This window comes from Thamnophis sirtalis, unplaced genomic scaffold (assembly GCF_051295495.1).
Source record: "Thamnophis sirtalis isolate CommonGarterSnake01/CBP01778 unplaced genomic scaffold, rThaSir2_p1.2 scaffold_4, whole genome shotgun sequence".
Lineage (NCBI taxonomy): Eukaryota > Metazoa > Chordata > Lepidosauria > Squamata > Natricidae > Thamnophis > Thamnophis sirtalis.
Window position 1 is genome coordinate 112,455,228 of NW_028261384.1, and position 23,610 is coordinate 112,478,837.

Sequence of the window (23,610 nt, forward strand, 5' to 3'; positions counted from 1 at the left end):
GTAAGCTTCCTAACAGAGAAGAAGCAGCAGTTGAAGCTAGGCAAAATCACATCAGATATCTGCACAATTAGCACAGGAGTCCCCCCCCCCCCGATATGTGCTAGTTCCACCTCTTCCCTCTATATACTGGGTGTCTGCAACCCATGGCTCTGGATCTGCACACAAGTCTTTGGTCCCACTGTTGCAGATTCCTGGCCCCATTCATCTTCCTTCGCTCCCTCCCTCACCTGCCCTGAGAATGGAAGGGTGATTGCTGGGGATGGAGAAGTGGCTGGTGCTGATTCTCTGGTGCCTGACTCTTATGGAACTTCTTCCAGCCATTGTTGGTGGTGGGCTTGCCTCGGTTGTTTGAGGAACTGCGCAGCCTGCTCTCTGCCCCAAGATTTATCCACCTTAAACTGACGCCAGCCTTGCTAACACAATGGCTGACTGTGTGGAAATGGGATCTGGGAGGAGGGACATAGGAGAGGGAGATGGGCCAGCATTGCCTAGCCACAGCTTTAAGAGGTTCAAAGCTGCCTCTGCTGAACCTTGCATTCCTACCCTGGGGGTCAGGCTCGGAGAAAGCCCTCCCCCAAAATGCCCACTCATTACCCAATCTTCCCCTCTTTCTATCTTTCTCTCTGTCTCTGTCTCTCTTTGTCTCTCTCTGTCTCCCTTTCTCTGTCTCTCTGTCTCTCTCTCTTGTGCTCTCTCTCTGTCTCGGTGTATCTTCTTTCTGGGAACGCTGTTTGTGAGCCAAGCCAGCAAGCTCTCCTTGGGGTGCTTCTCTAATTATTTTATTTCTTCTTTTTGGAAATTCTGTCTGGGTGAGGAATGATTGCCAGCCACAGCAGAGGCTTCCCTCTGGGTGACCCTCCCCCCCTGCTTCTCCACTCGTGATCCCATGGCTGGGTGTCACAGGACCAAAAAGGTCTGGACACACAGGGAGATCTCCTTAAGTGAATGTCAAAGTGCAGCAATGGTATGGACGGGGCAGGTGGGGTGGGCGACCGTTCACTTAAGGAGGATCTCTTGGCAAGTAAACAACCTCCTGCCCCACCATAGCCTGCCAGGGATTTGCAAGAGGAGAAGGAGGAGGGTCACCTGAAAGGAAATCTCCACTGTGGCTGGCAATCGTTTCTCACCCAGCCCATATTTCCAAAAAGAAGAGGATCATGAGAGGAGAATGAGAGGAAGGAGGAGAGTCATTGGAGCTTTAGTGCAGGAGTGTCACAGTTGTGCATAAGGCAGCCTTTGCTTTCTGCCACTTTTAGATGGAGCATATATATGTGTGTGTGTGTGTGTGTGTGTGTGTGTAGGCGTAGGCGTAGGCATAGGCATAGATAGAGATAGATAGAGATAGATAGATAGATAGATAGATAGAGATAGATAGATAGATAGATAGAGAGAGAGAGAGAGAGAGGGAGGAAGAGAGACAGAGTGATACCCAGAGTGTAGGGGAGAAGCTGTGACATTTTGGTCCTTAAGGAGCAGCTGGCCACCCCGCTCATAGCTTTGGTGTGCTTGAAGAAGATTTTGCCACATGTGTGTACCCTCCGGCCCCAACACAGCCAGCCAGGGAGTTGCGAGAGGAGAAGAAGGGGGGGGGGAAGAGATATTTATAGAGAGACACACCAGAGTGATACACAGAATGATACATGGGGGGGGGAGAGGGGAAGATATGGAGAGTGGGAAAGAAAGATACAGAGGGAGAGAGAGACACACAGAGAGAAAGGGAGTAGAGGGAGAGGATAGAGAGAGATACAGACAGAAGAGGAAGATGGGCAAGATAAGGAGAGAGAGAGAGTGTGAGTGAGTGAGTGAGTGAGAGACAAAGAGGGAGAAAAGAAATTCGGGGAGGGAGGTTGTGAAAGAGAAAGTGATGAGATGAAGGGAGGGTGAGGGAGAAAGAGATGAGAGAGAGGGAGAGGCAGTGAAAAAGAAAGAAATGAGAGGGAGGGAGAGGGAAATGTAGAGAGAGGGAGAAAGAGATAGATGGGATAGGGAGAAAGAAGGAGAAAGAGAGATGGGGAGAGGGAGAGGGGAAGGAGAGAGAGAAAGATACCTATTTCCCATAGAAAAGAAAACATAGATAATCATAAAACCTGTCATGTGACTCAGTGGGAGATAGGGACATCGAGTTGGCCATGCCCACCCAGTTTTGTGCCTCCCGTTGTTTTGTTTTCTATGGGAAACAGGTACAAATAGCTCATTGAGTGTTTAAGGTTTCAGAATCTTGATATATACCAATGATGGCACCTCAAAAGATCCCTCTGTGAAAGTACTGAAGTTTGCAGATGATACAGCAATGATTGGTCTAGTTTGAGATAACGATGTATCTGCATTCAAATGGGAGGTTGAATAACCAGGCTTGTGGTGTGACCAGAACAATCTTGAACTAAACACACTCAAAACCATAGAAATGGTGGTAGATTTTCCTATACTGCCACCTCTTAAAGTAATTGACATCACAGTATCAAAAATAGAGACCTTCAGTTTCTAGGTTCTATCATATCTCAGGAGCCAAAATGGACATCTCAGAAACGTCATCAAAAAAGCACAACACAGAATGTTCTTTCTGTGCCAACTCCAAAAGCTCAAACTGCCCAAGAAGTTTCTGAATCAGTTCTATAGAGGAATTATTGAGTATGTCATCTGCACCTCGATAACTGTTTGGTTTGCCTCTGAAACCAAACAAGACAGACTTCAACTATATTTCGAATTGCAGAAAAAACAATTACTACCAACCTGCCTTCCATTGTGGACCTGTATACTGCATGAGTCAAAAAGAGAGCTGTGAAAATATCTTCAGACCCCTCACATCCTGGACCTTAGTTGTTTCAATTTCTACCCTCAAAACGATACTATAGGCCGGGGTGGGCTTTTATGGGTTTGGCCGGATTTTGAAAAACCTGTAGTTAACATTATGGCTGGTTCAGAGAACCTCCAAATCCCACCCCTGGCTGGCCCTGCTCAACCCTCCCCTCCCAGGAGTCTCCATGTGGCCCATTTTGGATGAGAGAAAAGTGCAGAGCCTATCCAGAAGCTCAGGGAGGGGGAAAACTGCCTTCATGGAAGCTTTGGCAGACTAGAAACGGGCCTGTTTTTGACACCTGGCGTGCCTCCTCCAGAGCCTGGGGGAAGCAGTTTTTGTCCTCCCAGTAAGATGGCAGGCTAAACCAAAAGGTAGGCCTCAAGCCTGAACCATACTAAGGCTCCATGATATTGAGCTTGAACTTCTCAAAAAATAAACTGCTTAGCTTGCTTTTAGGATATAGCATAGTTAGAAATGAGTTATAGTATCAGCAGAAGGCTGATGTCTGTATCCAAAATATGCTGAGGCAAGGAATCTATTTTAGCCCATCCACCTGCTTATCTGTTAATTTGTATATTAGACATATATTGTTAGTTCCTCAAAAGACTAGATGTGCTGTCCGTTGGGTGACCCATGTATTATGACATTCTATAGAAACTATATCTCTGTAACCCAAGGACAACTCCTGAGAGGTGTTTCCAAAACTAAGAGATGGTTGATGGCAAGATGGGGAGGATGTGTCATCACCACTATATAAGGAAGTCCCTGAATCCCACTTGGGGTTCAGGCCATTTACTCTATGCTTTGAACCTGTGCAAATAAACTTTTCCTTCTCTAAAGGGCCGGCTTGTGTTCTGTCATTTTCTACAAGACCAGAGACTCAAGGAAAGCCTCAGGAACCTGGGATGGAGGGGCAAAAACCATAGAGCAGGAAGCCAACTAGGCCACACCCACCATGGCCATGGCCACCCAGCAACTGAGCAAAGAACCTATTGCTGAAATTTTTGGAACCCATCCCTGGCTATAGGACACTGAACACCAGAACAACTAGACACAAGGACAGTTTTTTTCCTGAAGGCCATCACTCTGTTCAACAACTAATTCCCACAACACTGTCAAACTGTTTACTAGGATTGTATTCTTCTTCTCATTTCTTCCTATTACCCATCGCCTCCTCCTTACAGTAATTAAGTACACGCTTGAAGCACTTTTCTCAGGAGAGATGGGCAAAATATTGAGAATTGGAGGGGGTCTTTATTATTTCCCCAATGGTCCAAACTATAGGTTCCTTATTCGACTTAACTTTTAGAAAGTCAGCCTATTGAGACTGCTTTTGCCTGTCTTCAAAATATAATTTCTTAAATAGTGTGTAGAGAGCTATCATTTGAAGCATTTCTATTGTAATCCTCATTTCATATTCCAAGCTATTTTGTCTCTAATTCATTCTCAATAGTTTCTGTATTTCTTCCCTCTTTTTTCCTCTGCCTCTCCCTATTTCTTCTTCTAATGTTCATAAATGGGGGGATATACTTTGTAAGATATAAACTGAGAAATTTTCTTCCTTTGCACTGATTCTCAGATCACCTTTAGATAAAGGAATTTATTTTTACCATGTGGAGAGATCATAGAATAAACCTGAATGAATGGGAGATTTATTGACTTTTAGACCTGGTTGTCCATGAAGAATTATATTAACCTAATGTAAACACAATGAGGAAAAATTGTCCTACTTTTAGTTTTCAAAGGAAATGAAGATCTAAATGTAGTTTTTCAATTATATACATAATCATTAATTTAAGTTTTTTTTAGTACTGAGGGAACAGTCTTAGAGACTATAAACAATATATAAGGATAATGAAAAAAAATTCACTGCAGTGTAATGGTGTAGTGATTGGATATTTTTCTGTTTTCTCTATCATCCATCTTTTTCTGGATGGAAATTATCAACATTAGGATGGAATGGATGGCACTGACATTTCTTGTGTTCCTGTTCTGTATCACATGCAAAACTTATGCTATCAATTGTAGCATACCTGATGACCCTCTTCCTATAGCCCATCAATTTGCTCAGCCAGGAAATATTATTTTTGGGGCAATTGTGTCTCAAGCCTTCTTTTGGCACAACAGCCCCTCCTTCACAGAAGATCCTTCTCACACATTGATCAATGAAGTGATGTAAGGAATTCTATTTTTTTCTTCTCTTCAGACCAGTAAGTGCAAAATAATTGGGTGAAAAAGAGTTAGGCAGCAGGATTATAAGACTTTTCATACCCACAATGTCATGAGAAATTTGCTATTAATCAGTTTTCTCGCTTTTTTAAGTGTAAGAAGTTGGCCACTGAGTAGAAAACTCCATGTGCCTTCATACACTGCACAAAGTCCATATATGATTCTTCTGATGTTCACTTTGTTATTCATAAGGCATTTGTAATATTTTATGATAATTAGTCAGAAGGTCAGGTGAATAATGGCAGTGCTTCTATCTATCTTCAAAATATCATTTGGTGAATAGTTGTAGAGAAGTGGCATTTGAAGCCTTCGTATTCCAATCCTCATGTAATATTGTAGTATTACCTTGATGGGAGTAAGACAGAGTAGCTACACTCTTTCTGTGTGCTGATTAGATTACTTCTGATGACCAAATGTATTTTTACCATGTGGAGATATCATGGAAGGGAAAGTAAACACATAGAAGTTTTATTAAGTCTCAGATATGGTAACCTATGCAGAATTTTAGTTCAAAGTCAATGATGAAAATCATCTCACTTTTCTTTCACTGAAAACTCATGGTGAAAAAGGAATAATCTGTTTGGAGAAAACATTTCACTATTGTGTTAATTATCTTAGTGGCCTTAGGAAAATATTATGTATAGGAAAATCTGTGTTTTCTTGGATGGGAATGGTCAACAATGATTTTGAGGATAACAGAATAAGAGAGAGGAAAGGGACCTTGATGTCCCTTCTATGCCATAGCATTTAAGACAAATGGTCGTCCAATTTCTTCTTAAAAACCTCCAGTTTTGGAGCATCCCAACTGATGGAGTAAGCTGTGATGGAGCATCCACTGATGAACTGTTGCAGCTATCAAGATTTTTTTCCTTAATTCTAGTGTGGTTCTCTCTATGATTTGTGTCCTTTTTTTTCTTATCCTGTTTTCTTTGGTGCTTTGGAGAATAGGTTGACCCCTTCTTTTTTGTGGCAGCGCCTTGAATGGATAATATGATATCCATTCAATTGTGTTCATTCTTGGTGATTCTATGGACCACGTCTCTCCAGAACTTCAGGTCTTGCGCTACTTCTCTGACTTTTTCTATGATCTGGCTGGTGTTGCCAACAATAGAATGAGAATGCTAGCAATGTTGCTCCTTGTGCTCCTATTCTTCGTTATGTGCAAAACACATTGATTGTACCAGATCTGATGGGAAAGATGATTCTTTAACAAGGCTACATGTTATTTAGGAAGCATAGCATTTAGAAATCAATTGAAAGCACATTTCCTGTCTATAAGCTGTAAATTGTTTCTTTCCAAAAATAAAGTTTGGGAGGAAATAAAATAAAAGAAAACTTTCTTTGTTTGGAGAAATTGTTCTGTCACCTCAAGGTAGGAACAAGTGTTGCTTTCTTGCAGTTACTTCAGTCACCCTTCTGAAGTGACATTATATTTTTCCCTGAACACTTGCAATGCATAGTAACCTTTTTTTAAAGAGTGTGCTCATTTCAGTTTTCAGGATTTCTTTCACTTATTACTGCTGAGTTTCAACACCAATAGCTTGAAGAACAACAACAATGATTAGGGGACTAGAGACTAAAACTTATAAAGAATGGTTGCTGGAACTGAGTATATTTAGTCTGATGAAAAGAAGGGCTAGGGGAGACATGATAGCAGTGTTCCAATATATAAAGGGCTGCCCCAAATAAGAGGGAGTCAAGCTATTCTCCAAAGAACCTAAGTGAGGACAAGAAGCAATGGATGGAAACTAATCAAGGAGAGAAGCTACCTAGAATTAAGGAGAAATTTCCTGACAGAACTATTCTATTCTATTCTGTTCTGTTCTGTTCTGTTCTGTTCTGTTCTGTTCTGTTCTGTTCTGTTCTGTTCTATTCTGTTCTATTCTATTCTAAATTGACAATTTTTATTGCAGTTCTCTGCCAAAGATGTATCAGCATATCCTTGCTTTGGTGTTTGCTATCAAGGAGATCAACAGGAACACTGAGGTCTTACCAAACATCACATTAGGTTTCCACATTGTTAACAACTGTTTCCCTGCAAGGATTACTTATAAAGCAACCCTGAGCTTTCTTTCTACACAGCAGAAATTTGTCCCCAACTTTACCTGTGATTTAAAGAAAACATTTATTGCTGCTATTGGTGGACGCTTGATCGAGACCTCATTCATCATGGCCACAGTTCTCACCAACTACAAAATTCCACAGGTAAATACTTGAGATGGATCCCTAGAAATCCCAATTGTCTTTCATTCTTATAACACATTTATGCCACATTGCAGAGGTGATTTTCACAGGGGAAAATCTAGAACACTGCATTGCACATAGAGTTAATATAAGTATGAATGAACTATAGGGATGATTAAGTATTTAGAAGCTGTTCGTAATTTCACACTGATATTGAAGTTTAGCAAATAACTGTTGGTATTGAATTTCAAAGTGGTTGGGCCACTCCAGAACTTACAAATCCAGGCAAACCTGAAGACTTTTCAGTGTGTTCAAATTCAGTTCATACGTGGTGAGAAAAAGATAATGTTTAACTCATACAATGCTGCATATATATGAACTGACTGCTTAATTTCCACCAACATTTCAGTGCTGACTGTCTGCCTTAGCTATGATGAAAATGAATTCCAATTACATTCTAATGTAATTGCCTGGATTATTTGTGCTCTATTGACTTTCAGCTTGCCTATGGAACATTTTCTTCAGTATATGGAGACAAAAATGTATTTCCATTCTTGTACCAGATGGTCCCAAATGAAATGCATGAGTACACTGGGGTTATTCGATTACTTCAGCATTTTGGATGGAATTGGATTGGGATCTTGGCTATGGATGATGATTATGGAGACATGTTTTTGCAGAAAATTGAACCATTGCTTTCCCAAACCAACATTTGTTATGCTTTCATATTTAGAACACCACAGAAGGCTTACATAGATGAATATATACATTTGATTTCAGTGGAGTTAAGATATGGTCAACTCTTTATGGATGATAAAGTCAAAGTGTTTTTAATCTATGCCCTAACACCAGCCATGGAAAGTCTGAGAATTATCATCTTTGTAGCATCTGTTTTTTCATGGCCACCTTTGGGTAAAGTGTGGATTGTTACTTCCCATTGGAATTTTGAATCACTGTCCATTCAGAGACTTTGGGACATACAGAGTTTTCATGGTGCCCTATCATTCACAGTTCGCTCAAAAGAGCCCCCTGGATTCCAAGAATTTCTTCACACTGTAAGACCATATTGGGCAAAAGAAGACCATTTCATTCAGAATTTTTGGGAGCAGGCATTTGACTGCCCATTACACACTTCTAGTTTAAATGAAAATAGAAAACTATTATGTACTGGGAATGAGAATTTAGAGAATCTGCCAAGCATATTATTTGAAATGAGCATGAGTGGTCACAGTTACAACATTTATAATGCAGTGTTTGCTATGGTACATTCTTTCCATGCATTACTCAAGTCCAGGTCCAGATGTAGAAATGCAATAGGAATAGAACAATTAATAGTTCAGAATTTAAAACCTTGGCAGGTATTTTATTTTGTTTCTAATGCGCAAAAATTGCTTGTTTAATTGCGTCATTTTGTGATGCTACTGATAATGATGTTACATAGCACTCTTACTCCAATGAATTCTGGGTCATGGTTTGAGGGTTGGAAGCCTCTGATGTAGATGATCCAACTGTGTCAATGAAGACTGGCCACTGTGTCATGTAATTTGAGATACTCTATTTAAGTGTCCTTTCTGGAATGGATTCATATTCTATGCAGCCCCAAAAAAGCATGTTTTTTTAATTAAGCCAATCATTGCTGCTTCGGGGGGGGGGGGGCGCTGGGTCATGCTGCTTTTCCTGCCCTGCTACCCGTTGAGCCATGGAGACACCTGGAGAAGCCTGTGTTGGTGTGACCTGGGGCTTGGTGGCTGGCCTTTCTGCCACCGCCATTCCATCTTGGATGCAGCTCCCCCTCCCTCCCTCCTCTTCTTTCTTCACTGTGGCGTTGGCTTTGGACACCATTGTCACTGGACGTTTCGATCAGCGTGGGCCCTTCTTTCCTTGTCGCCCCGGGAGGACAGGGTTGAAGAGACTGGGGAACTTGCTCCTTTCAACCAGCACCAGCCTTTCCAGTCCCCTCAGACTTTACCACCTTTTCCCAGACTGCGTGGGGGAAGAGTGAGGAGTTTTCCTCCCCCCAAATTTGCGCTGACCTAAGAATCTGCATTTTAACTTGTGTGTTGAGTGTATGAAAGTACGATTATGAGAATGAATGCGCCCACTTTTAAATTAATTAGTTAATGATTTTTATTGCTGTTTTGTATTTTAACGATTATCGTGGGGTGTGTTTGTGTGGAATGCCTGTTGAGTGAAAGTGATGGGATTGGGAGTGCGACCTGGAGCCCCCTCCACTGAGTGCAGAAGCAGAAGTGGATGGGGGCCCGGATCTGCCCCTCGCCCTAGAGTGAATGCTGTGTGTGGCCTGCCGGGGGCCATGGGAGAGGGGGAGGTCTACGGGTGGGGAAGAGGGTTGGAGCATTTCGGTCATGACCAGGAGTGGCATATATGACAGGAGCCATAGGGCTAGCCATTACTGGGGAAGAAGGATTCGCTACATTACAGCGATTCCTTATTCCGGCCCTTCAGGTTCACCTCAAGAACCTGATGGCAGAGGAGTTCAGGGCCCTGCTCTCAGGTTGCTGTTGCTAAATGCCAGGTCTGTTGTGAATAAGGCTCCCCTCGTCCGGGACTTGATATTAGATGAGGGAGCAGACCTGGCATGCATAACTGAAACCTGGCTGGGCCAAGAGGGAGAAGTCCCCCTCTCAGAAATGTGCCCAGATGGGTTTTGGGTGCTTCACCAACCACGACACCAATAAAGGGGTGGGGGAGTAGCAATGGTTGTCCGGGAGTCATTAGTTCCTCGCAGGATCCCTGCCCCAGAGATTGTGGGGTGTGAGTCCCTTCTCTTGAAGTTGGACCTAGGGGTTCAAGTGGGCTTGTTCTTGATGTACCTATCTCCCAGCTGCATCACAACAGCCCTGCCTGTGCTGCTGGAGTCAGTAGCCAGGTTGGCGGTGGAGTTCCCCAGACTAACGGTGCTGGAGGATTTTAATTTACAGTCTCTTGGCGAACACTCTGAAGGAGTGCAGGAGTTCATGGTCTCCATGACAACCATGGTCTTGACCCAAATAGTTCAGGGCCCAACTCATAGAGCGGGACACACACTCGACCTTGTATTTCTCTCGGCGCAGTGGAGACGTGATCTGGAATTAAGGGGAATAGAGATCTCACCCTTGTCATGGTCAGATCACTCCCGCTGAGGCTTGATTTCAGGACACTTCTCCCCCACTGCAGGGAGGTGGAGCCAATTAAGTGGTTCCGCCCCAGGCGCCTGATGGACCCTATGGGATTTCAAAGGGAGCTTGGAGAGATACCTGATTCCAATGCCCGCAACCTGACCGAATCCTTAGTCACTGCTTGGAATGCTGCGGTGACTGAGGCACTATGTCGGATTGCGCCATGAAGCCTCTCCGTGGCAGTGGATCCAGGAGGGCACCTTGGTTCACCGAGGAACTCCGGGAGATGAAGCGCCAAAAGAGATGCCTAGAGTGACGTTGGAAGTCTAGTAACTCTGAATCTGATTGAACACTACTAAGAGCCTTTATTAGGACTTATTTAGTGGCGATACAGGCGATAAAATGCACTTATTTTTCCGCTCTTATAGCATCCGCAGAATCTCTCCCAGCCACCCTGCAGGGTGACCCACTCCCTCCTGAAAGGTGAGGGGGTGGGGGAACCCCTGCAGGGAAGAGCTGAGGAATTTGTTCAGTTTCTGTTGGACAAAATCACTCAGTTTTGGACAGACCTAGACTCCGTTTGGGCAATACCAGCTGAGGTGCCGAGGGCAAGTCCAAGTTGGTTTTCCTGGGATGAGTTCGATTTTGTCACCCCTGAGGAAGTGGACAAGGCCATGGGCGCGATGAGCACCTCCACCTGTTTACTGGACCCATGCCCCTCCTGGTTGGTTTCGACCAGCAGGGAGGTGACATGCAGCTGGCTCCAGGCGATCACCAATGCTTCTTTGCAGGAGGGGTCTTTCCCGCAACCATTAAAGGAAGCGGTGGTGTGGTCCCTCCTCAAGAAGCCTTCCCTGGATCCAGCCATCCTGAAAAACTATTGTCCGGTCTCCAACCTCCCTTTTTTGGGGAAGGTTGTTGAGAAGGTGGTGGCGCTTCAGCTCCAATGGACCTTGAATGAAGCGGATTATCTGGATTCCTTTCAGTCTGGTTTCAGGCCTGGGTACAGCACAGAAACCACTTTGGTCACTCTGACCGATGATCTCTGGTGGGCTAGGGATAGAGGGCACTTCTCTAACCTGGTGCTTCTTGACCTCTTAGTGGCTTTTGATACCATCGACCCTGGTATCCTTCTGCGACGTCTGGAGGAGGTGGGAGTGAAAGGCACTGTTCTATGGTGGTTCTCCTCTTACCTCTCTGGTAGGTCACAGTTGGTATTGGTTGGGGGACAGAGGTCGACCCCTAGGCCCCTCAATTGTGGGGTGCTGCAGGGTTCGGCCCTGTCCCCCCTCCTATTTAACATCTACATGAAACCGCTGGGTGAGATCATACGACGGCACAGGATAAAGTACCATCAATATGCAGATGATACACAACTGTATCTATCTGCCCCGTGCCAGCTCAGTATAGTGGCGGACATGATGTGCCAATGCCTGGAAGCTGTCAGGATCTGGATGGGGGTAAACAAACTCATGCTCAATCCTGACAAGACCAAGTGGCTGTGGATGCTGCCCCCGAAGGACAGTTCAGACAGTCCATCCTTGATCCTGGGGGGTGAAAACTTATACCCCTCAGAGAGGGCCCGCAATTTGGGGATCCTCCTGGATCCACAGCTGACACTGGAACACCACTTGTCAGCTGTGACCAGGGGGGGGCTTTGCCCAGGTTCGCCTGGTGCATCAATTGCGGCCCTACTTGGATCGGGGTGCACTTCAAATAGTCACTCACACCCTTGTCACCTCAAGGCTGGATTATTGCAATGCGCTCTACATGGGGCTACACCTGAAAAGCATTCGGAGACTACAGCTAGTCCAGAATGCAGCCGCGCGAGCGATATTGGGTGTACCGAGATACACCCATATTACACCTATCCTCCACGAGCTGCACTGGCTGCCAATTGGTCTCCGAACGGAATTCAAGGTGTTGGTCATTACCTTTAAAGCCCTACATGGCTCAGGACCAGTGTATTTGTGAGACCGCCTACTGCCGCATATCTCCCAATGGCCGATAAGATCCCACAGGGTGGGCCTCCTTAGGACGCCGTCAGCTGGACAGTGTCGGCTGGCGGGGCCTCGGAGGAGGGCCTTCTCTGTGGCTGCTCCGACCCTGTGAAATCAGCTACCCCCAGAGGTCCAGACCTTACCCACCCTCATGGCCTTCAGAAAAGCTGTTAAAACCTGGCTGTTCCGGCAGGCCTGGGGCTGTTGACCTTATTATGTATTATGTCCCACTCTGAACGTATGTGTGTTGGAGAATTTTTAAATCTTTATTTTTATTTTATTTTGTTTGTTTTTCTTTTCTTGTTCTGTGTAAGCTGCCCAGAGTCCTCCGGGATTGGGCGACCTATAAATCTAATAAATTGAATTGAATTGAATTGAGTTAAGTTCCCTCATGTTCCTCCCTATTAGATATCATAATATACTGTTATATTCTATAACAGTGGTTGAAACAAGTTAATAGTTAACAGTTAGTCTGAAAGAGAGAGACTGCTTGTCTTCATACATGTTCCATTTTGTAAAATATGGAAGATCTATGATGATGATCATTTTGTTGTAGTGGTTAAACCATTGGACTGGGAGGTGTAACTTTTGCAGGACCCAATCTGGGTCAGCCATCATGACCAAAGGTTTTGTCTTCTGAGCTTTCAGATTTGTGCTGGAGCCAGAGTCCTCTAGAGAAAAGTTCTCTGAAGATGAGCTCTACCACGAGTCTGAAAGCTCGGAAGACAAAATTTCTGGTCCTGGTAACTGACACAAATTAGATCTTGCAACATTATCCTGGGACATGTAAATTCTCTTTCATTCTACTCATGTTTAGGCACAAAGCCTCCTGGTGACCTTAGGCCAGCCACTCACTCTCAGTCATAGAAAGGATGCAATGGCAAACCAATTCTGTACATCTTGCCAAGTCTGGTCGAGACAGCAGTTCAACATTGACTTGAAGATACCCTCAATCCTCGTTTGTGTTATTCAATGTAGGGGAGTTCAGCTTGAAAAAATATTATGTAGTTATGATTTCAAAGACTTGTTAATTTCTTTCATTTTTTTTAAAAAAATGCAGCTTAATTCTTACTTGCAAAGCATCATATTCAATAACAGTATGGGAGACACTATTACATTTGATGAAAACAGAGAACTGATTACAGGTTTTGATGTTGCAAACTGGATTACTTTCCCCAATAATTCATTTTCTCGAGTCAAAGTTGGAACATTGGAACCTCGGGCTCCACCAGGGAAAGAATTAGCCCTTAATGAAAATCAAATTGTATGGCACAGAAGCTTTAACCAGGTGAGAATTCTCAACTAACAACAAAAATAAAGCAATTGTCAATACATGATTTTTCTAACTTTTGGAATCTATCAAGATGATGAGGTGTAACATTTTTGTATATACAAACTTGAGTATTGATATGTTCATGGTGGGGGGGGGGCTATACGGCAAATGGCTCTGATTGTGCTTGAAACAAAAATTGCCAATGTAACTGCTAATAGTCTGTTCATTTAATCACCTCTGGGGAAAAAAAGCCTGTTACACTATGAGCTGGCATTGAAGCAGAGATTGCTGACTTGCTTATTGTCATGTCATTACATTTCAGGCACATGCCACTTGCTCAGATTTATGAACAGTTGCAGTGTTCCATGGTTACATAACCATGATTTGCAGAATTTTAGTTAGTTTCCAGCAAAAAAACAACAACCCACAACCATTTAGCAGAATTAATTTCTTTATTGAATACACAATTGAATTAATCATGTGATTCACTAGAAAAAGTTGAAAAGGTCACCTACATTAGTTCAGATATGCATGAAAGCTGGGACATGACAAAATGAAAAAGGTCTTTGTCAGTAACGACATAAGCCTAAGATTGAAAATCAGGCTTGTCAAATGTTACACCTTTTCTGTCTCACTCTACGGAGTAGAGAGTTGGTGTCTGACAGAAAGCCATTTGAAGAGACTAGAAGCATTTGAAATGTGGATTTAAAGATGGCTGGGTTGATAATATCAGAAATGCGGAGGTGATAAGCCACCTGTGAAAGTCAAGGGAAATAATCAAAACCAAAAAAAAAACATGGAAATTAGAATATTTTGGACATCTGATGCCCAACCCGGAAAAATACGGCATATTTCACTTAATCCTCCAAGGAAAAATGGAAGGCAGACGAAGTCCAGGCAGAAGAAGAACATCATGGCTTCAAAATCTAAGGAACTGTTTTGGACAAAACTCAGTAGAATGTTTTTGTGTGGCTGTTGACCATAATAGGATCGCCAAGATGATCGCCAATATCTGATGATGCATATGGCACAACAAGAAGAAGCAGATTCACGTTGCCATCAGTTTAAATATGGCTGCAAAATGGAATTTTTCACATAGTATCCTGACTTCCAAGTATAACATCTTATGACTGAAATCCAACACCCCATTGTGATTTTATGCCTGTGTTTATTTGTGCTGCCATTTTCTTGTTTTAAACATTCTGCCTGCAAAGACCCTTTATTGCATTTGCTCATCTTCAGAAAAAAAATTAACTAATGAATCCATTAGGAGTAATCCAAACACATGTCCAATGAAAACATAATTTTCTGCCATTCCAGCTTTTCTGCTAGAACATCCAAAGAAGTCAACGTCAATTCCTTCTTATTAACTCAAGTTTCTGCATTTTCATTTTCTTCTGCTTCTTCAGCTTCTTGGGGAAATTTGTATTAATGCAGATATTTTAATTTCTGATTCTCTCATATCTATTATTGTTGAGGTGCTTCCTCTGTCTGTGTGTAATGACCACTGCTATCCAGGCTCCTGCAGAAAGAAGAAGGAAGGAGAGAAATTTTGTTGCTATGATTGCGTGCCATGTTCAGAAGGGCAGTTCTCCGATGAAATAGGTAGGATAAAAAGATGTGAGGATGTGTGCTAGCTGAACAGCAAAAATCCATTCTGATGTGTGTGTGTGTGTATGTATGTATGTATGTATGTATGTATGTATGTATGTATGTATGTATGTATTATTTTTTTATTGAAAGGTTTTAATAAATTTTACAAATATTTCCCCTTCCTTTTCCCTTTCTCCACCCTAACTTCCCAGAGCAAAATACAAGGTATAAACATTTAACAATCATACACTAACATAAGTTAACTAACTATAGCATCTTACCTCCCTCTTTTACTAAACTAAATTTAGACATATTATAACATTCCTTTTTCAATCATAAGCTAATTGAAATTTCTTAGTCCGATATTTATTTTGAATGTAATCAATCCATCTTCTTCATTCCAACTTATATTTCTCATCTGAATGGCCCTTCAAATATGCTGAGATTTTGGCCATCTCTGCTAAATTTACTACTTTTAATGTCCATTCTTGAATAGTAGGCAAGTCTTCCTTCTTCCAGTACTGCACCAACAACAATCTTGCTGCCATTATTAAGTTCAGAATCAAATTAGTCTCTATAACTGTACAGTCTGTAATTATACCTAGCAAGAATAACTGAGGAGTAAACTTTATCCTCTTTTTTAGAATATTTTGAATAATCCACCATACTTTTATCCAAAATGCTTTAACTTTTTTACAAGTCCACCATACATGATAATACGTAGCTCCAACATTTGGATTGTAAATTTGGATACATACAAGCTAACTTTTTGGGATCTAGATGCCATCTATAAAGCATCTTATAAATATTCTCTCTCAGGTTTTGAGCTTGTGTAAATTTTACATTTCTTACTCAAATCTTTTCCCATGTTTTCATCACTATTGGTTCTTCAAAGTTTTGTGCCCATTTTATCATACAATCTTTAACTAACTCTGTTTCAGAATCTATTTCTATCAATATATTATACAACCTTTTTATATGCATTTGACTCTGGTCCCTAATTTGTTTTACCAAATTTTCCTCATTTTCTATGATACCAATTTTCTGGTCTTTTTTCCATCTAGCCTGTAACTGTCCATACTGAAACCAGATTTGAATTAACCTTTCCTCTCTTAATACATTCAAAGGCTTTAACTGTAGTACACCTCTTTCTATGTTAAGAAGCTCTTTATATGTAATTGCACCCTGTTTTTGTTCTATACTTATATTCTCTATCACGTATCTGGGTACTACCCACATAGGCATCTTATCATTTAATTTATATTGATATTTTTTCCAGACACACAATAGAGCATTCCTAAATATGTGGCTTTTAAAAATCCTGCCACCTTCTTATCGTATACTAAATAAGCATGCCAACCACATACCAAATCCTATCCCTCAATATTCAATATTCTGTCCTCTGTTAAGTTGATCCAATCACTAATTGTTGATAAAACTACAGCTTCATAATATAATTTTAAGTTGGGCATTTTCAAACCTTCTCTTTCATGTATATCTTGCATTATTTTAAGTTTTATTCTAGGTCTCTTCCCTGCCCAAAGTTATTAATACCTTTCTGTCATTCTTCCAAATTTGCATCTTTTTTGAGTATTAGTATCATTTGAAAAAGAAATAAAAACTTAGGCAAAACGTTCATTTTTACTACTGGTATCCTTCCCAGCCAAGACAATTGTAATTTTTTCCATTTATTCATCTCTGTCTGTTTTTTGTGCCATAATGGTTCATAATTATACTTATATAATTTCCCATTTGAAGTTGTGATATCAACTCCTAAATATTTAATCTTTTTTACTATCTCACATCCTGTTACTCTTTCTGATTCTTTTTTTTGATTTATAATCATATTTTTAACTATCATCTTTGTTTTCCCTAGATTTATTTTAAACCCAGATACTTGACCATATTGATTAATTATGTTCATTAAACCTATAGCTGATTTGCCCAGTTGGGTTAAAGTTACAACCAAATCATCTGCAAATGCTCGTACTCTATATTCATAATGCCTAATCTTAATTCCCTGTACCAGATTGATCATTGTAAATCATTTGTTGCATAACTGACATTAACCTATTTGCTAGTATTTTAGCAAAAAAAATTATAATCTGTATTAAGTAGTGATATAGGCCTATAGTTTTTTGGCTGACTATGATCTTGAACTTCTTTCGGAATCAGGGAAATAAAGGCTGTTCTCCAGGTTGGTGGTACCCTTCCTCCCAATTGTATTTTACTAAATAGTTCCTTAAGAGGTTCTACCATTTCTTGTTGTAAATTTTTATAGTAAACCGCTGTCAATCCATCTCTACCAGGGGTCTTATCAACTTTTAACTGCTTAATTACCAGGAGAATTTCCTCTGCGGTTATCGGTTGATTTAATCTTTCCCTTTGCTCATCTGTAACTATGGGGATATTCTCCTTTTCCAAATATCTATCTATAGCTGCTATACCTTGTATTTTATTACCAGCATACAGTCTTGTATAAAATGCTAAAAAGGCCTTTTTAATCATATTTTGTTGATACACATTTTTCCCTTTGTACTCTATTTTCTCTGTGGTACGAGACTTTTGTTTTTTCCTTAACATATATGCTAACCATCTACCTGGTTTATTTGCATTGCAAAAAGTGTTGTATTTAGCATATGGCAAGTTAGTTGCTACCTGGTCTGACAACAACATGTTAAATTGCCCTCCAGTAAAATAATTGCTTCTTTTGTCTTCTTATTATCTGGGTTAGATATTAGCTCCTGCTCTTTCTTTTTTATCTCCTCTTCTAGTTCCCTCCATTTCCCCCCACCTACATCTGTGTAGGTTATTCAAATTTATAAGAAAACCTCTCATATATGCTTTACTTGCATCCCAAACCATTTCCATGGGTGTTCCCTTATGCATGTTAAAAACAAAATATTCTTTTAATATTTTTTACATTCTATCACATTTCCCTCATATCTAAATACATTTTAATTTAACCTCCAAGACCTCCTAGACCCCTCTCCATATTCCAGTTCCATCCAGGGTTATGATCTGTTAGAGTTCTCGGGCATATCTTCATCTTCTTCACCCTGGAAAGAAAATCATTCGTAATTAATATAAAGTCAATTCTAGAAAAGGATTGGTGCCTATCGGGAAAAAAAGGTAAAGTCTTGTTCTTTAACATTCCGTTCATGTCAAATATCTCTCAGTTCCATATCATCCATCGTGTCGAAAAAAGATTTAGGCAATCTTGCTCATGTTTGAGTATTTTGCAAAAGTCCCTTCTTGTCTTTCATAGTATCCAATACTCCTTTCCAGTCACCTAATAATATACATGATCTATAATCCCATTGTATTAATTTAGTATGCAGCAATTTGTAAAAAAATTCGTTTTTGTTTGGGAGCGTACACTCCTGTTAAGAGTATTTTCTTTCCTTCAAAAATTGGCTAAGTATTCCATCGCTCAGGCTGGGGTGTGTGTGAAATTCTACACCTCTCAGACAGGGTTCGCAATTTGGGAGTCCTCCTGGATCCACAGCTGACTTTAGAACATCATTTGTCGGCTGTGACCAGGGGGGCATTTGCCCAGGTTCGCCTGGTGCACCAATTGCATCCCTACCTGAACTGGGAGGCACTCGCAACAGTCACTCATGCCCTTGTGACCTCTAGACTGGACTAATGCGCTCTACATGGGGCAGCCCTTGAAGAGCATTCGGAGACTTCAGCTCGTCCAGAATGCAGCCGCGTGAGCGATTGTGGATGCACCTCGGTACACCCATGTTACACCTATCCTCCACGAGCTGCACTGGTTTCCGATAGGTCTCCGGATATGCTTCAGGTTGCTAGTCATCACTTATAAAGCCCTTCATGGTATTGGACCTGGGTACTTGAGAGACCGCCTGCTGCCAATTACCTCCCAAAGGCCCATTAGATCCCACAGATTAGGCCTCCTCCAGGTTCCATCTACTGGGCAATGTCATCTGGCTACTACCCGGAGGAGGGCCTTTTCTGTGGCTGCTCTGGCCCTTTGGAACGAGCTCCCCGCAGAGATTCGGACCCTCGCTTCTCTCCAGGCCTTCCGTAAAGCCGTTAAAACCTGGCTGTGCCGTCAGGCCTGGGGTTGATGAGTTCCCTTCCGCTCTCGAATCGTGTGACTGTTGATTGTCTTTTAAATTCTCTTGTACTTTCTTTGTTGTATTTACTTTGTGTTTACCTTCCCCCCCTTGGGTTTGTTAGCCACCCTGAGTCCCCCAGGGAATAGGGCGGCATATAAATAAAATAAACCTTCAAACCTTCAAACCTTCAACCTTCTATTAATAATTCAATTGCAATATATCTTCCTTGAGGATCTGCTTCAATTAATTTAGCCTTTATGTCTTTCCTTAAATATTTAACTATGCCATTTTTCTTCTCCGGAGCAGATGTCACAAAGTGTATTCCCAGTTTTGCATTTATCAAATATTTCTGGTCATTTGTTCTAATATATGTTTCTTGCAAACAAATTACATCATTTTTGAATTGTTTCAAATAGTGAATTTTTGCCCTTTTTTGTGGTGAATTTAAGCCATTAACGTTCCAGGTTAAAAGTTTAATTGTCATCTTTAGCCCCCCGAACCTTTTAAAGAGTTGCTTGGAAATTCTGCTGGAATTTCTTCTTCGGTCTGGCTCCCCCCACAGCTTCTTTATTTGTAGTTATAGTTTCTTGGGTTGTTGTCTGATCTTGTTGCATCTTTAATTCTTGTTCTTTACATTTAGTTGCTGCTCGAGTTTGTCTTTGTTCCATAACTCCTTCTGTCTCCTCAAATAATTCCAAGGTTTGAACAGCAACTGAAAGTTCCATTAAATCTTCTTGGGTACTCAAGGCACCTCCTTGGGCTTGTACCTGGATAGCTTCCTTTCTAGCCTCCCCTGCTTCTTTCCTTCTTCTGGCTCCTGGAGATGGTAGGTATCCAGTCCTTAGTACATTACTGTAAAAATCTCTTGCCTTCCAAACTGAATTAAGACAATATCTTTCTCCTAAATAATTCACCACCAATCCAGCTGGAACCTCCCATCTATACTATATCTGGCGATTTCTAAGTTCATCAACTTGGAATACATAGTTCTTTCTGAATCTCAACATTTTAGGGGGAATTTCCTTCAGTACTGCCACCTCCTGTCCTGCCACCTGTAGCTTGTTTTTATGAGTTGCTTGTATTATTCCATGCCTTGTTTTCCTGGTGACAAAATAGATTACAATATCTCTTGGTAGTTGTCTCTGTCTAGCACTATATGAGTTAACACAATAGATTTTGTCAATCAGCCAATCATATTCTGCCTTTGATTCACCAATTAACTGAGCAAAAGCTTCTGCAAAAATCTCTTTCAAATTTTCTTTGTTATTTTCTTTCAGGCCTCTTATTCTCAAAGCAAATTCCATCGCTCTGTATTGTGTCATTGTAACTTCTGCCTCTGTCTTTTCGATCTTGATTTGAGCCTCATCAACTTTGTTCTCCAAGTTCACATTAGACTGATTAAATTCTTCCACCCTTTCCTCCAGCAATGTTACATAACCAAACAAGTCCTTAAATACATCCACAATATTCTCTCTTATTTGTTGATTGCGGGTTTGGATTAAATCCTTAATTTCAGACATTTCATCAGAAACATCTTTAAAAGTAATTGTAATTTTTTTTTGCAAAACAGAGGCTTGTACCTTTAAAGCGCCTTGCAGGGCTTCAAGTTTCAGTGTTTGTGTATCCGCTGGGGGTAAAAAAGACTGCAGTTTGGATGGCTGAGCTGGGGAACTTCCAGCGTTCTTAGGAGCACCTATTTTTGTTTACTTTGAAGCCATTTCCAAATATTCAAATCACACTTTCCAGCAGCCAAGTTATTGAGTCCAAAAAATCCACTTAATCCCCAAATTTGTTAAATTTTATAGTTTGTTAGTAAACCAATGCTGTTTTCTTTAATCTTGAGCTCTTTGTTCTTTTAAAATTGAATCCATTGGTTAGAACAAGGTTAACGACGTTAACAAGCACATAACAAGTACCTTCCTTTTAAGTTTCACTTTCACCCCACCCTTTAATTTTCAGGTACCATCTTCATTTTCCTTTTGTTCCCCTCAATCTTCACAGAAGGAAGTAATACTGCATCAGAGTTAAAGTTTGTACTTGCAATTATAATCACTCCTGTCTTTGCTCTGCCTGCTTCTTATTCAAATGTAAATTAAAGTGTTGTTTGCAGGGATGGTCACGGCGTTTTGTTCTGCTACAGCAGAAATGTCCCGGATGTGGAGCTTTGTCAGGCTGCTGGGGAGCTCTCATCCTTCGAGCCCTAGAATTGCTCCTGAGGGTCTAGGCGAGCTCTACCCTTGCCCAGCTGCTCACCTCCCCCTTTTTTCCTGAGGGGAAAGTTTTCAAGCCGCTAGACAGCTGATTTATGCTGTTCTTGCAGCTTATATGTGATCACAGGGCTGGCGTTCCAACAGAAGCATCTTTCAAAGCCTAGGGTGCCACCAGAAGTCCCTCTATATGTATGTATTATTTATGTATGTAAATTAGGGGAACACATTAGGAAAAAATTGACATTTGTTGGGATATTCAATTCAGTGATTACTTTCTATTTATTGGAAATGTAGTTAAAATATGTAAATATATAACTATTTGAAAATATTAAATTCTGCCCTATGGTCAAATAAAAAGACAAATTAATATATACAATGTCAGAAAAATATAACTTTGTGAGGCATCACTCTCTTCACATCTGCAATAACAGTAACAGTCTTTTCCAGTAAAAATATAGTTTAATCTAATAAAATAGTTTATGATCCATTCAATCATTTAATTTGGTTCTTCTGATTGATTTCCATAGTTTAGACAAAATAGGGTTATCCAATTTCTTGTTCTGTTCCTTAAAATACCACATCAAATTGATCTATTATCATCAAGTATTTATAATATTTATTTATACAAACCTATTTGTCTCTGAAATTGCAAATATTGCTCTTCCAAACAGGAATGGCAGTTAAGGATCTATTTTTAACCCTCTCATTGTATAAATGCAGAGAGTGAATGGAAAGCACTTTTATTTGCTTTTGTTTTTCAAACAACATCTCTGTCCATAACAAAGGACCTCAGGTTTAAAATTATGTTATGAGACTGATGTATGTTTTGGCCTTAAAATAATTGCTATCATCTCTTCAGAAAAAAGATAATTAATATCAATATAAATTGTTGATAAATGCATATTTTATACTAACAGAAAAGTTGTTATATTGGAAAAAAATATCTCCTTTTCCCCCCAGATATGGATGCCTGCATGAAATGTCCAGAAAATGAATATCCAAACAACATCCAAAACCAATGTATTTTCAAAGCATTCACCTATCTCTCTTATAATGAACCTTTGGGAATATTCTTTGTGACATTGGCTACTGTTTTCTCTTTGATTACAATCCTTGTGGTTGGAATCTTTTGGAGGCATCAAGAAACTCCAATTGTCAGAGCCAATAACTGGAGCCTCACTTGTATCCTCCTCATCTCCCTTCTTCTTTGCTTTCTCTGTTCCTTCCTCTTTATTGGAAGACCTGAAAAGATGACCTGCCTTCTCCGGCAAATGACTTTTGGCATTATCTTCTCAGTGGCCCTTTCGTCTATATTGGCAAAAACCATGACTGTGATTCTGGCATTTATGGCAACCAAACCAGGCTCTGGATTAAGGAAATGGGTAGGAAAAGGACTGTCCAATTCTATTGTCCTTTCAGGTTCTTTCATCCAGGTTGGAATTTGCACAATTTGGTTGTGTATCTCTCCTCCTTTTCCAGATACAGATCAGCACTTGCTGAAGGGAGAAATCATAATGGAATGCAATGAAGGCTCGGTGATCATGTTTTACTGTGTCCTGGGTTACATGGGCTTCCTGGCTAGTGTCAGCTTTAACATTGCTTTCCAAGCCAGGAAGCTTCCCAGCAGTTTCAATGAGGCCAAGTTCATCACATTCAGCATGTTGGTGTTTTGCAGCGTTTGGTTGACGTTTGTTCCAACCTACCTGAGCACCAAAGGAAAATACATGGTAGCTGTGGAGATCTTCTCTATCTTATCCTCCAGTGCTGGTTTACTGGGATGTATATTTTCCCCCAAATGCTACATCATTTTACTGAGACCTGAGATGAACAAGAAGGAACATTTGATAAGGAAAGAAAAGTAGTTGAAAAGTAATGAAATATTTTTAGATTATTGTGGACTGTTATTAGGGGGGGGGGGAGGTTGGTACATTAATTTTCCTTGATGGAATTAAGAGAAATCTGTCTGATCTTGATTTAACTTCATTTATCCATAAAATTTGATTTAGGAAAAAGAAGTATTTAAAAGGAGATCTGTTTCAAGATCAAATAATGGATGTGTCCTATCCATTTTAATGTGAATGATTGAATGTAAATTTTGATTAATATAATCAGATGTATCC

General features: G+C 40.7%; 1 protein-coding gene and 1 pseudogene across 1 annotated transcript; one reads left to right on the forward strand and one right to left on the reverse strand.

The window, feature by feature from the left end:
* Positions 1-6,952: 6,952 nt before the first annotated feature.
* LOC148046233 (vomeronasal type-2 receptor 26-like) lies at positions 6,953-23,352 on the forward strand. Its single transcript, XM_087714593.1, has 5 exons — positions 6,953-7,231; positions 7,711-8,568; positions 13,390-13,617; positions 15,081-15,207; positions 22,451-23,352. Exons 1-5 carry the CDS (start codon positions 6,953-6,955, stop codon positions 23,350-23,352), a joined length of 2,394 nt encoding a protein of 797 aa, XP_087570719.1.
* LOC148046234 (uncharacterized) lies at positions 19,784-21,470 on the reverse strand (annotated as a pseudogene).
* Positions 23,353-23,610: the final 258 nt, after the last annotated feature.

Bases quoted from the DNA above. Each gene is read 5' to 3' on its own strand.
- LOC148046233 (XM_087714593.1), top strand. From the start codon at position 6,953: ATGTATCAGCATATCCTTGCTTTGGTGTTTGCTATCAAGGAGATCAAC. The intron at 7,232-7,710 runs GTAAATACTTGA...ATTGACTTTCAG, and splicing joins CCAACTACAAAATTCCACAG to CTTGCCTATGGAACATTTTC. The intron at 15,208-22,450 runs GTAGGATAAAAA...TTTTCCCCCCAG, and splicing joins GCAGTTCTCCGATGAAATAG to ATATGGATGCCTGCATGAAA.